Source organism: Somniosus microcephalus, chromosome 11, assembly GCF_052327205.1.
Source record: "Somniosus microcephalus isolate GS21.2 chromosome 11, FLI_Smic_1.0, whole genome shotgun sequence".
Taxonomy (NCBI): Eukaryota; Metazoa; Chordata; class Chondrichthyes; order Squaliformes; family Somniosidae; genus Somniosus; species Somniosus microcephalus.
The window spans coordinates 204506954-204520926 of NC_140997.1; the positions used below are offsets into that span (position 1 = coordinate 204506954).

A 13973-nucleotide genomic window follows, 5' to 3' on the forward strand; every position below is an offset into this window, starting at 1 on the left:
AGCAGGGGAGTGGGGGGGGGAAGCAGGGGAGTGGGGGGGGGAAGCAGGGGAGTGGGGGGGGGAAGCAGGGAGTGGGGGGGGGGGAAGCAGGGGAGTGGGGGGGGGAAGCAGGGAGTGGGGGGGGGAAGCAGGGGAGTGGGGGGGGAAGCAGGGGAGTGGGGGGGAAGCAGGGGAGTGGGGGGGAAGCAGGGGAGTGGGGGGGAAGCAGGGGAGTGGGGGGGGAAGCAGGGGAGTGGGGGGGGAAGCAGGGGTGAGTGGGGGGGGAAGCAGGGGAGTGGGGGGGGGAAGCAGGGGAGTGGGGGGGGAAGCAGGGGAGTGGGGGGGGGAAGCAGGGGAGTGGGGGGGGGAAGCAGGGGAGTGGGGGGGGGAAGCAGGGGAGTGGGGGGGGAAGCAGGGGAGTGGGGGGGGAAGCAGGGGAGTGGGGGGGGGAAGCAGGGGAGTGGGGGGGGGAAGCAGGGGAGTGGGGGGGGGAAGCAGGGGAGTGGGGGGGGAAGCAGGGGAGTGGGGGGGGAAGCAGGGGAGTGGGGGGGGAAGCAGGGGAGTGGGGGGGGAAGCAGGGAGTGGGGGGGGGAAGCAGGGGAGTGGGGGGGGGGAAGCAGGGGAGTGGGGGGGGGAAGCAGGGGAGTGGGGGGGGAAGCAGGGAGTGAGGGGGGGGAAGCAGGGGAGTGGGGGGGGAAGCAGGGGAGTGGGGGGGGAAGCAGGGGAGTGGGGGGGGGAAGCAGGGGAGTGGGGGGGGGAAGCAGGGGAGTGGGGGGGGAAGCAGGGGAGTGGGGGGGGGAAGCAGGGGAGTGGGGGGGGAAGCAGGGGAGTGGGGGGGGGAGCAGGGGAGTGGGGGGGGGAAGCAGGGGAGTGGGGGGGGAAGCAGGGAGTGGGGGGGAAGCAGGGGAGTGGGGGGGGAAGCAGGGGAGGGGGGGGGAAGCAGGGGAGTGGGGGGGGAAGCAGGGGAGTGGGGGGGGAAGCAGGGGAGTGGGGGGGGAAGCAGGGGAGTGGGGGGGGGAAGCAGGGGAGTGGGGGGGGAAGCAGGGGAGTGGGGGGGGGAAGCAGGGGAGTGGGGGGGGAAGCAGGGGAGTGGGGGGGGAAGCAGGGGAGTGGGGGGGGAAGCAGGGGAGTGGGGGGGGAAGCAGGGGAGTGGGGGGGGGAAGCAGGGGAGTGGGGGGGGGAAGCAGGGGAGTGGGGGGGGGAAGCAGGGGAGTGGGGGGGGGAAGCAGGGGAGTGGGGGGGAAGCAGGGGAGTGGGGGGGGAAGCAGGGGAGTGGGGGGGGAAGCAGGGAGTGGGGGGGGGAAGCAGGGGAGTGGGGGGGGGAAGCAGGGGAGTGGGGGGGGAAGCAGGGGAGTGGGGGGGGAAGCAGGGGAGTGGGGGGGGAAGCAGGGGAGTGGGGGGGGGAAGCAGGGGAGTGGGGGGGGAAGCAGGGGAGTGGGGGGGGGAAGCAGGGGAGTGGGGGGGGAAGCAGGGGAGTGGGGGGGGGGAAGCAGGGGAGTGGGGGGGGGAAGCAGGGGAGTGGGGGGGGAAGCAGGGGAGTGGGGGGGGAAGCAGGGGAGTGGGGGGGGAAGCAGGGGAGTGGGGGGGGAAGCAGGGGAGTGGGGGGGGGAAGCAGGGGAGTGGGGGGGGGAAGCAGGGGAGTGGGGGGGGGAAGCAGGGGAGTGGGGGGGGGAAGCAGGGGAGTGGGGGGGGGAAGCAGGGGAGTGGGGGGGGAAGCAGGGAGTGGGGGGGGAAGCAGGGGAGTGGGGGGGGAAGCAGGGGAGTGGGGGGGGAAGCAGGGGAGTGGGGGGGGGAAGCAGGGGAGTGGGGGGGGAAGCAGGGGAGTGGGGGGGGGAAGCAGGGGAGTGGGGGGGGAAGCAGGGGAGTGGGGGGGGAAGCAGGGGAGTGGGGGGGAAGCAGGGGAGTGGGGGGGGAAGCAGGGGAGTGGGGGGGGAAGCAGGGGAGTGGGGGGGGAAGCAGGGGAGTGGGGGGGGGAAGCAGGGGAGTGGGGGGGGAAGCAGGGGAGTGGGGGGGGAAGCAGGGGAGTGGGGGGGGGAAGCAGGGGAGTGGGGGGGGAAGCAGGGGAGTGGGGGGGGAAGCAGGGGAGTGGGGGGGGGAAGCAGGGGAGTGGGGGGGGAAGCAGGGGAGTGGGGGGGGAAGCAGGGGAGTGGGGGGGGAAGCAGGGGAGTGGGGGGGGAAGCAGGGGAGTGGGGGGGGGAAGCAGGGGAGTGGGGGGGGAAGCAGGGGAGTGGGGGGGGAAGCAGGGGAGTGGGGGGGGGGAAGCAGGGGAGTGGGGGGGGGAAGCAGGGGAGTGGGGGGGGAAGCAGGGAGTGGGGGGGGAAGCAGGGGAGTGGGGGGGGGAAGCAGGGGAGTGGGGGGGGGAAGCAGGGGAGTGGGGGGGGGGAAGCAGGGGAGTGGGGGGGGGAAGCAGGGGAGTGGGGGGGGAAGCAGGGAGTGGGGGGGGAAGCAGGGGAGTGGGGGGGGAAGCAGGGGAGTGGGGGGGGAAGCAGGGGAGTGGGGGGGGAAGCAGGGGAGTGGGGGGGGAAGCAGGGGAGTGGGGGGGGAAGCAGGGGAGTGGGGGGGGAAGCAGGGAGTGGGGGGGGAAGCAGGGGAGTGGGGGGGAAGCAGGGGAGTGGGGGGGGGAAGCAGGGGAGTGGGGGGGGGAAGCAGGGGAGTGGGGGGGGAAGCAGGGGAGTGGGGGGGGGGAAGCAGGGGAGTGGGGGGGGGGAAGCAGGGGAGTGGGGGGGGGAAGCAGGGGAGTGGGGGGGAAGCAGGGGAGTGGGGGGGGAAGCAGGGGAGTGGGGGGGGAAGCAGGGGAGTGGGGGGGGGAAGCAGGGGAGTGGGGGGGGGAAGCAGGGGAGTGGGGGGGGGAAGCAGGGGAGTGGGGGGGGAAGCAGGGGAGTGGGGGGGGAAGCAGGGGAGTGGGGGGGGAAGCAGGGGAGTGGGGGGGGGAAGCAGGGGAGTGGGGGGGGAAGCAGGGGAGTGGGGGGGAAGCAGGGGAGTGGGGGGGGAAGCAGGGGAGTGGGGGGGGAAGCAGGGGAGTGGGGGGGGAAGCAGGGGAGTGGGGGGGGAAGCAGGGGAGTGGGGGGGGGAAGCAGGGAGTGGGGGGGGAAGCAGGGGAGTGGGGGGGGAAGCAGGGGAGTGGGGGGGGGGAAGCAGGGGAGTGGGGGGGGGGAAGCAGGGGAGTGGGGGGGGAAGCAGGGGAGTGGGGGGGGGGAAGCAGGGGAGTGGGGGGGGGGAAGCAGGGGAGTGGGGGGGGGAAGCAGGGGAGTGGGGGGGGGGAAGCAGGGGAGTGGGGGGGGAAGCAGGGAGTGGGGGGGGAAGCAGGGAGTGGGGGGGGGAAGCAGGGGAGTGGGGGGGGGGAAGCAGGGGAGTGGGGGGGGGAAGCAGGGGAGTGGGGGGGGGAAGCAGGGGAGTGGGGGGGGGAAGCAGGGGAGTGGGGGGGGAAGCAGGGGAGTGGGGGGGGGGAAGCAGGGGAGTGGGGGGGGGGAAGCAGGGGAGTGGGGGGGGGAAGCAGGGGAGTGGGGGGGGGAAGCAGGGGGAGTGGGGGGGGAAGCAGGGGAGTGGGGGGGGAAGCAGGGGAGTGGGGGGGGGAAGCAGGGGAGTGGGGGGGGGAAGCAGGGGAGTGGGGGGGGGGAAGCAGGGGAGTGGGGGGGGGAAGCAGGGGAGTGGGGGGGGGAAGCAGGGGAGTGGGGGGGGGAAGCAGGGGAGTGGGGGGGGGGGAAGCAGGGGAGTGGGGGGGGGGAAGCAGGGGAGTGGGGGGGGGGGGGGAAGCAGGGGAGTGGGGGGGGGGGGAAGCAGGGGGAGTGGGGGGGGGGGAAGCAGGGGAGTGGGGGGGGGAAGCAGGGGAGTGGGGGGGGGAAGCAGGGAGTGGGGGGGGGAAGCAGGGGAGTGGGGGGGGAAGCAGGGGAGTGGGGGGGGGAAGCAGGGGAGTGGGGGGGGAAGCAGGGAGTGGGGGGGGGGGGAAGCAGGGGAGTGGGGGGGGGGGAAGCAGGGGAGTGGGGGGGGGAAGCAGGGGAGTGGGGGGGAAGCAGGGGAGTGGGGGGGAAGCAGGGGAGTGGGGGGGGGAAGCAGGGGAGTGGGGGGGGGAAGCAGGGAGTGGGGGGGGAAGCAGGGGAGTGGGGGGGGGAAGCAGGGGAGTGGGGGGGGGGAAGCAGGGGAGTGGGGGGGGAAGCAGGGGAGTGGGGGGGGGAAGCAGGGGAGTGGGGGGGGGGAAGCAGGGGAGTGGGGGGGGGAAGCAGGGGAGTGGGGGGGGGAAGCAGGGGAGTGGGGGGGGGGAAGCAGGGGAGTGGGGGGGGGGGAAGCAGGGGGGGGGAAGCAGGGGGGGGGGGGGAAGCAGGGGGGGGGGGGAAGCAGGGAGGGGGGAAGCAGGGGAGTGGGGGGGGAAGCAGGGGAGTGGGGGGGAAGCAGGGGAGTGGGGGGGGGGAAGCAGGGGAGTGGGGGGGGGGAAGCAGGGGAGTGGGGGGGGGAAGCAGGGGAGTGGGGGGGAAGCAGGGAGTGGGGGGGGAAGCAGGGGAGTGGGGGGGGGAAGCAGGGGAGTGGGGGGGGAAGCAGGGGGAGTGGGGGGGGAAGCAGGGGAGTGGGGGGGGGAAGCAGGGGAGTGGGGGGGGGGAAGCAGGGGAGTGGGGGGGGGGGAAGCAGGGGAGTGGGGGGGGGGAAGCAGGGGAGTGGGGGGGGGGGAAGCAGGGGAGTGGGGGGGGGGGGAAGCAGGGGAGTGGGGGGGGGGAAGCAGGGGAGTGGGGGGGGGGGAAGCAGGGGAGTGGGGGGGGGGGGAAGCAGGGGAGTGGGGGGGGGAAGCAGGGGAGTGGGGGGGGGGAAGCAGGGGAGTGGGGGGGGGAAGCAGGGGAGTGGGGGGGGGGAAGCAGGGGAGTGGGGGGGGGGAAGCAGGGGAGTGGGGGGGGGGAAGCAGGGGAGTGGGGGGGGGGGGGAAGCAGGGAGTGGGGGGGGGGAAGCAGGGGAGTGGGGGGGGGGAAGCAGGGGAGTGGGGGGGGGAAGCAGGGGAGTGGGGGGGGGGAAGCAGGGGAGTGGGGGGGGGAAGCAGGGGAGTGGGGGGGGGGAAGCAGGGGAGTGGGGGGGGGGGAAGCAGGGGAGTGGGGGGGGGGGAAGCAGGGGAGTGGGGGGGGGGAAGCAGGGGAGTGGGGGGGGGGAAGCAGGGAGTGGGGGGGGGGAAGCAGGGGAGTGGGGGGGGGGGAAGCAGGGGAGTGGGGGGGGGGAAGCAGGGGAGTGGGGGGGGGGGAAGCAGGGGAGTGGGGGGGGGGAAGCAGGGGAGTGGGGGGGGGGGAAGCAGGGGAGTGGGGGGGGGGAAGCAGGGGAGTGGGGGGGGGGAAGCAGGGGAGTGGGGGGGGGGAAGCAGGGGAGTGGGGGGGGGGAAGCAGGGGAGTGGGGGGGGGGAAGCAGGGGAGTGGGGGGGGGGAAGCAGGGGAGTGGGGGGGGGGGAAGCAGGGGAGTGGGGGGGGGGAAGCAGGGGAGTGGGGGGGGGAAGCAGGGGAGTGGGGGGGGGGAAGCAGGGGAGTGGGGGGGGGGAAGCAGGGGAGTGGGGGGGGGGGAAGCAGGGGAGTGGGGGGGGGGAAGCAGGGGAGTGGGGGGGGGGAAGCAGGGGAGTGGGGGGGGGGAAGCAGGGGAGTGGGGGGGGGGAAGCAGGGGAGTGGGGGGGGGGAAGCAGGGGAGTGGGGGGGGGAAGCAGGGGAGTGGGGGGGGGGAAGCAGGGGAGTGGGGGGGGAAGCAGGGGAGTGGGGGGGGGAAGCAGGGGAGTGGGGGGGGGAAGCAGGGGAGTGGGGGGGGGAAGCAGGGAGTGGGGGGGGGGAAGCAGGGGAGTGGGGGGGGGAAGCAGGGGAGTGGGGGGGGGAAGCAGGGGAGTGGGGGGGGGGAAGCAGGGGAGTGGGGGGGGGAAGCAGGGGAGTGGGGGGGGGGGAAGCAGGGGAGTGGGGGGGGGGAAGCAGGGGAGTGGGGGGGGGGAAGCAGGGGAGTGGGGGGGGGGAAGCAGGGGAGTGGGGGGGGGGAAGCAGGGGAGTGGGGGGGGGGAAGCAGGGGAGTGGGGGGGGGGGAAGCAGGGGAGTGGGGGGGGGAAGCAGGGGAGTGGGGGGGGGGAAGCAGGGGAGTGGGGGGGGGAAGCAGGGGAGTGGGGGGGGGAAGCAGGGGAGTGGGGGGGGGGGAAGCAGGGGAGTGGGGGGGGGGAAGCAGGGGAGTGGGGGGGGGGAAGCAGGGGAGTGGGGGGGGAAGCAGGGGAGTGGGGGGGGGGAAGCAGGGGAGTGGGGGGGGGGAAGCAGGGGAGTGGGGGGGGGGAAGCAGGGGAGTGGGGGGGGGGAAGCAGGGGAGTGGGGGGGGGGAAGCAGGGGAGTGGGGGGGGGGAAGCAGGGGAGTGGGGGGGGGAAGCAGGGGAGTGGGGGGGGGGAAGCAGGGGAGTGGGGGGGGGGAAGCAGGGGAGTGGGGGGGGGGAAGCAGGGGAGTGGGGGGGGGGAAGCAGGGGAGTGGGGGGGGGGAAGCAGGGGAGTGGGGGGGGGGAAGCAGGGGAGTGGGGGGGGGGAAGCAGGGGAGTGGGGGGGGGGAAGCAGGGAGTGGGGGGGGGGAAGCAGGGGAGTGGGGGGGGGAAGCAGGGAGTGGGGGGGGGGAAGCAGGGGAGTGGGGGGGGGGGAAGCAGGGGAGTGGGGGGGGGAAGCAGGGGAGTGGGGGGGGGGGAAGCAGGGGAGTGGGGGGGGAAGGGAGGGGGGGAAGCAGGGGAGTGGGGGGGGGAAGCAGGGGAGTGGGGGGGGGGAAGCAGGGGAGTGGGGGGGGGGAAGCAGGGGAGTGGGGGGGGAAGCAGGGAGTGGGGGGGGAAGCAGGGGAGTGGGGGGGGGAAGCAGGGGAGTGGGGGGGGGAAGCAGGGAGGTGGGGGGGGGAAGCAGGGGAGTGGGGGGGGGGAAGCAGGGGAGTGGGGGGGGAAGCAGGGGAGTGGGGGGGGGGAAGCAGGGGAGTGGGGGGGGGAAGCAGGGGAGTGGGGGGGGGAAGCAGGGGAGTGGGGGGGGGGAAGCAGGGGAGTGGGGGGGGGAAGCAGGGGAGTGGGGGGGGGGAAGCAGGGGAGTGGGGGGGGGAAGCAGGGGAGTGGGGGGGGGAAGCAGGGGAGTGGGGGGGGGAAGCAGGGGGAGTGGGGGGGGGGAAGCAGGGAGTGGGGGGGGAAGCAGGGGAGTGGGGGGGGGAAGCAGGGGAGTGGGGGGGGAAGCAGGGGAGTGGGGGGGGGAAGCAGGGGAGTGGGGGGGGGAAGCAGGGGAGTGGGGGGGGGAAGCAGGGGAGTGGGGGGGGGAAGCAGGGAGTGGGGGGGGGGAAGCAGGGGAGTGGGGGGGGGGAAGCAGGGGAGTGGGGGGGGGGAAGCAGGGGAGTGGGGGGGGAAGCAGGGGAGTGGGGGGGGGGAAGCAGGGGAGTGGGGGGGGAAGCAGGGGAGTGGGGGGGGAAGCAGGGGAGTGGGGGGGGGAAGCAGGGGAGTGGGGGGGGGGAAGCAGGGGAGTGGGGGGGGGAAGCAGGGGAGTGGGGGGGGGGAAGCAGGGGAGTGGGGGGGGGGGAAGCAGGGGAGTGGGGGGGGAAGCAGGGGAGTGGGGGGGAAGCAGGGGAGTGGGGGGGGGAAGCAGGGGAGTGGGGGGGGGAAGCAGGGGAGTGGGGGGGCGGAGGAAGCAGGGGAGTGGGGGGGGGAAGCAGGGGAGTGGGGGGGGGAAGCAGGGGAGTGGGGGGGGGAAGCAGGGGAGTGGGGGGGGAAGCAGGGGAGTGGGGGGGGGGAAGCAGGGGAGTGGGGGGGGGGAAGCAGGGGAGTGGGGGGGGGAAGCAGGGGAGTGGGGGGGGGAAGCAGGGGAGTGGGGGGGGGAAGCAGGGGAGTGGGGGGGGGAAGCAGGGAGTGGGGGGGGGAAGCAGGGGAGTGGGGGGGGGAAGCAGGGGAGTGGGGGGGAAGCAGGGGAGTGGGGGGGGGAAGCAGGGGAGTGGGGGGGGAAGCAGGGGAGTGGGGGGGGGAAGCAGGGGAGTGGGGGGGGGAAGCAGGGGAGTGGGGGGGGGGAAGCAGGGGAGTGGGGGGGGGAAGCAGGGGAGTGGGGGGGGAAGCAGGGGAGTGGGGGGGGGAAGCAGGGGAGTGGGGGGGGGAAGCAGGGGAGTGGGGGGGGAAGCAGGGGAGTGGGGGGGGAAGCAGGGGAGTGGGGGGGGAAGCAGGGGAGTGGGGGGGGAAGCAGGGGAGTGGGGGGAAGCAGGGGAGTGGGGGGGGAAGCAGGGGAGTGGGGGGGGGAAGCAGGGGAGTGGGGGGGGAAGCAGGGGAGTGGGGGGGGAAGCAGGGGAGTGGGGGGGGAAGCAGGGGAGTGGGGGGGGAAGCAGGGGAGTGGGGGGGAGCAGGGGAGTGGGGGGGGAAGCAGGGGAGTGGGGGGGGAAGCAGGGGAGTGGGGGGGAAGCAGGGGAGTGGGGGGGGAAGCAGGGGAGTGGGGGGGGAAGCAGGGGAGTGGGGGGAAGCAGGGGAGTGGGGGGGAAGCAGGGGAGTGGGGGGGGAAGCAGGGGAGTGGGGGGGAAGCAGGGGAGTGGGGGGGAAGCAGGGGAGTGGGGGGGGGGAAGCAGGGGAGTGGGGGGGGGAAGCAGGGGAGTTGGGGGGGGGGGAAGCAGGGGAGTTGGGGGGGGGGAAGCAGGGGAGTTGGGGGGGGGGGAAGCAGGGGAGTTGGGGGGGGGGGAAGCAGGGGAGTTGGGGGGGGGGAAGCAGGGGAGTTGGGGGGGGGAAGCAGGGGAGTTGGGGGGGGGGAAGCAGGGGAGTTGGGGGGGGGAAGCAGGGGAGTTGGGGGGGGGGAAGCAGGGGAGTTGGGGGGGGGGGGAAGCAGGGGAGTTGGGGGGGGGGAAGCAGGGGAGTTGGGGGGGGGGGGGAAGCAGGGGAGTTGGGGGGGGGGGGGGAAGCAGGGGAGTTGGGGGGGGGGGGAGAGAAGGGGGGGGGGGGGGAGAAGGGGGGGGGGAGAAACAACTGCATCAGAGACCAAGTGATACCATCGGACCCCGATTTACATTTATTCGTGAGGCTCCTGCCCGAGTCTGGAGGGCGTTTCCATTGCCCAAAACAGCAGCCGCATTGAAATGGCTGCAGGGCAGGAAAGAGCTGCAAGTCCACCATTTGGATTTTAACTCAGGCCTGGTTTCTGCTGAGTGGAGGGAGTTAAATTCCCCCTATATCTGCACACCACAAAACTGCCTCACCAGCACCTACTTGCTAAAAAAGGCAAACAAAAGAACAAAACTATTTAAGATTTTTTTCCTCCAACAGCTAAAGGGTCTGCAAAGAGCTGAATAAACTAAGGTGGTTAAAGTGTGCGTGCAGTCTGTTACACCAAGTAATAACATCTTCTGGCATTTCACAGAACTCTACTTCTTTGCAGCACTTGTAAATAAAATAATACAGTTCCTATCCTTAAATATTTTCGGGTCTTTCCACTACTGCGCTGGGATTCATGTCATTTTTGTCAGAACATACAGGCTCGACTAAAACTGGTCATTTGTACCTTCAGCAACCACAAGACATAATGGAGCCAGGCATGACTTTTATACCTGGGTGCCATGTGTGTGCAATTGTTAACTTTAGAAGTGGTACTAGATAGGGTTTTAGTGCTCACAGCTGGCCAGCAACAAACTCAGCTCGCACTCCTTTAAGAAAACTAATACCGTGAGCTTTTTATTGAAAACCCGAAAAAGATTCAGGAACTCACTGAACATGCACTGTTCTTGGTACTAAAGCCTCATATCATCCCCTGAGAATGTTGCTGCCGTTAATATATATGAGAAATAAATGGAGTCAAGAAATAAAAGGGCAAGTCTTAAAACAGGAGGCAAACATAAACAGGTTAGGTATCAGAGCCAGGAAAAGCACGAACAGAAAAGTAGACAATGTACAGGAAACTTTGTGCTATCCGGAGGTGAGCTATCCGGCAATCTGGAGCCACCGGCAAAAATCAGCAGCCGTTTTTTAATTCTTTTTGTTTGTTTTTTTTGCTTTGTTTGAACAGTCAAGCTGTGCAAGGTCTGTAGCTATAGCAACAGCTTCAGCTACAGAGCTTTAGGGCCACACCCGAGTGTTTAGAAGCTGTTGCTAAGCAACAGTTTGTGCTGTCAAATACGGAGATAAGAATCTCCGTATCTCTCAACATTAACTCTGGAGAGTACGGCAGTTTTCAGGCAACGGCAGCAGCTCGGTCCCGTGGGTGCCAGATAGCACTAAGTTTCCTGTATTCAGATTTAAGCATTCATTTTGTGGGAAAGAGAACAAGCAAAGAGTGTACAAGATCTTTGTTTTCACAGGAAAACAATTCTGGCTAGCTTTGAATTTACAATAGAGAGCATGAGTTTGACATGCTTGTCCCTGTTCCTTAAAATTGTATAACCCAACAATTTACTTCCCAAAATAATTTAGTAGCAGTAGCACAGTATTAGTTAAAAAAAAACAATCACTGTAACCCTACCTGCAGTGGTCCCCGTAGGCACACTGTCCTTTCTGGTAGAATTTACAGATTGTAGATGGCTTGCTTGTCGACAAATCATGGGAAAACATACAGCGGCTCCCTTCACGGCAGACCCCATGCATAAAATATCTAAACAGAATTATTGAATAGGGTTTAGACCATTTTACTTCTGTTAATATAAACACAACCACAATGTTTGAGACATCAAATAGGTTATACAACATTGTTTATAGAATTATCTGAAAGGAAGGGAGAGGGAGCAAAGTAAAAACATACAATATTCTCCAAAAAAAACAAAAGGGCATCCATAAATAGCTATGGCAACATCACGACACTAATCACCAGTGTGATTTTATATTTTACAAAAGCATTCATATACATGAAAAAAACCAAATGATGTAGTCTGCTCCAACTCGGGTTAATTTACATTTTATAAAGTGTTGCCTCAATTTTCTGACTCATCGATCCCCAAGCATATGGTTTTATAAAAGGTGTGGACCTTCGATTACAACCCCCACAAAATAGTTGGCAGCTATACTTAGTTGGGATGCTAGGAATCCAGACCAGCTACAAACTGTTAGTATTAGGGTGTCCATTGTATACTGCAGGTAAGCTGATAATCAAATGTTATGAAAGGAGACAGCATGCTATATGCTTAACCCATGGTCCTCAGTTGTCTTTTAAACTTTAAAAACTACTGTGCAAAGGCTGTCCAACATATATTTTGTATAAAATATATGGCGATCTCTTCAACACAATGAAAAATATAGTCACAAATGCACATCACTGCAAGATACCACAGTGGATGCACAACACAGAGCCAAAACTGATGTGTCATATTGTACTCAGATGCTGGAGAATCTATTGCCTAGTGTGTGTGTGCAAACCTAGATTGTAACACAACAACTTGCATTTATATAGCATTTTAACATAGAACAATGTCCCAATGTGCTTCAAAGAGGCACAATGAAAAAGATGGACACCTTGTCAAAGGAGATATCTGGAGGAGTGACCCAAAGTTTGGTCCAAGGGATGGGTTTCAAGGAGGGCCTTTAAGTAAATAGAGGTGGAGAGACAGGGTGTTTAGGGATAATTCCAGAGAAGAGCTTTGGAATAATTGAGTCTGGAGGCGACAAAGAATGAGAGTTTCAGCAACAGATGGGCTGAGATAGGGGCAGAAGTAGGCAAATGTTATGGAGCTGGAAGTAGGCAGTCTTTGTGTGGGACTGGATACCAGATCAGAAGCTCAGCTCGGAGTTGAACAAGACGCTGAGATTACAAACTGGTTTTGTTTGGACGATCTTGACACCAATCCAATTCCAGATGTCCAGGGCAAGCACGGTACAAGTTCATGATGCCACAGAACACAGGTATTCCAAATATCTCGCAAGTAAAACTTGAACTCCTTCAGCACAGAAACAAAACATCACGATGGTTTTAGAAGTTAATGAGTTTAAGCTCCAACTGGCAGTAATATCAGTCTTAAAATACATTCAACAAGCCAAAAAAAAAGTTTTTAAAAAAACCCAGGATTAATGTATTTGGCTATTTAACAATGGAAGGTCTTAATATTTAATCCCCAACACACAAACTGTTTTAAAATCGCAAATAATGGCAGCAGACGATCAAACAGGGAGCCGGGACCGCCGGCGCTCAGCTCCTTTGTGCTGAGGGAGTTTGTTCGGTACTGAAAGCGGGGGAGGGAAGGTGAAGGCCTGGCCCTCAGTTACAGCCCCCTGTCTCATGGCGGCTGCAACACCGGTCCCTGTTCCCTAAAACCCTTCGCCCCGGAACGCCATGCCACCCACCAAAGCAGGGACAGAATTAAGAGGCTCAGTACCTGCACGTCACCTGTTTAGTACTCATCATTCCGCCGCCAGTCCTACATCCTCTTCATTCCCCCATCCTCCCCAACCACCACCAATTTCCTGTCCGTCCGTCTAAACCCGCGTACCCACCACAGCGCCGACTGACACACGGTTCCGGAGCTCAACAGCGCGCCTGCAGTCCCGGCGGCGCCGGAGGGGGGCGCTGCTTGCGGCTCTTGTTTATTTCGTAACCAGGAAGTAATGGTCGCTTGACGTCACGCGCACCCGCTCACGTGACCCCCCTCCCCCAAAAATCAGGCCCTAAACCTCTGCCCTGGTTTTTTCCACATGGCAGTTGTTGATGATTCTGCCATTCCCATTTACACCTCTTCTAGACTTACCTTTTGTTTCCTTACTTGTCCCATTAACATCTCCTTTTGCTTTGGAAGTATAGTGAACAGCGAGGAGGATAGTGATAGATTTCAGGAGGACATAGACAGGCTGGTGGAATGGGATATGAAATTTAATGCAGAAAAGTGCGAAGTGTTATATTTTGGTAGGAAGAATGAGGAGAGGCAATATAAACTAAAGGGTACAATCCTCAAGGGGGTGCATGAACAGAAGAGACCAGGGGTATTTGTGCACAAATCATTGAAGGTGGCAAGGCAGGTTGAGAAAGCGGTTAAAAAAGCATACAGGATCCTGGGCTTCATAAATAGAGGCATAGAGTGCAAAAGCAAGGAGGTTATGATGAACTTTTATAAAACACTGGTTCGCCCTCAACTCGAGTATTGTGTCCAATTCTGGTCACCGCACTTTAGGAGGGATGTGCAGGCCTTAGAGAGGGTGCAGAAAAGATTTACGAGAATGATTCTAGGGATGAGGGACTAGAGTTATGTGGATAGACAAGAGAAGCTGGGTTTGTTCTCCTTAGAGCAGAAAAGGTTGAGAGGAGATTTGATAAGAGGTATTCAAAATCATGAGGGGTCTAGACAGAGTAGAGAGAAATTGTTCCCATTGGCGGAAGGGTCAAGAAACAGAGGACACAGATTCAAGGTGATTGGCAGAAGAACCAAAGGCAACATGAGGAAAAACTTTTTTATGCAGCGAGTGGTTATGCTCTGGAATGCACTACCTGAAAGGGTGGTTGAGGCAGATCCAATTATGTCTTTCAAAAAGGAAAAAAATTTGCAGGGCTAAGGGGAAAGGGCGAGGGAGTGGGATTAGCTGAAGTGCTGTTGCAGTGAGCTGGCACGGGCTCGACGGGCTGACTGGCCTCCTTCTGTGCCAGAATTGGACACAATACTCCAGTTGAGGCCGAACCAGTGTTTTATAAAGGTTCATCATAACTTCCTTGCTTTTGTACTCTATGCCTCTATTTATGAAGCCCAGGATCCCATATGCTTTTTTAACTGCTTTCTCAACCTGCCTTGCCACCTTCAATGATTTGTGCACATATACCCCCTGGTCTCTCTGTTCATGCACCCCCTTTAGAATTGTACCCTTTAGTTTATATTACCTCTTCTCGTTCTTCCTACCAAAATGTATCACTTTGCACTTTTCTGCGTTAAATTTCATCTGCCACATGTCTGCCCATTCCACCAGCTTGTCTATGTTCTCTTGAAGTTTATCACTATCCTCCTCACTGTTTACTATACTTCCAAGTTTTGTGTCATCTGCAAATTTTGAAATTGTGCCCTGTACACCCAAGTCCAAATCATTAATATATATCAAGAAAAGCTGTGGTCCTAGTACCGACCCTTGGCAAACATCA

General features: G+C 64.1%; 1 protein-coding gene across 5 annotated transcripts in view; it reads right to left on the reverse strand.

Moving 5' to 3' along the window:
• Window positions 1–12441, reverse strand: part of mkrn2 (makorin, ring finger protein, 2) — a 74924-nt gene extending 62483 nt beyond the window's left edge. For 3 of the 5 annotated variants that reach the window (XM_086001747.1, XM_086001743.1, XM_086001744.1), the window contains exons 1-2: window positions 12232–12340; window positions 10392–10520 (exon numbers count right to left, since the gene is read on the reverse strand). In XM_086001747.1, the coding sequence (XP_085857873.1) occupies window positions 10392–10520; window positions 12232–12260 (158 nt within the window). In that variant the 5' untranslated portion in view covers window positions 12261–12340. The other 2 variants (XM_086001746.1, XM_086001745.1) reach the window with 2 other exon arrangements.
• Window positions 12442–13973: the final 1532 nt, after the last annotated feature.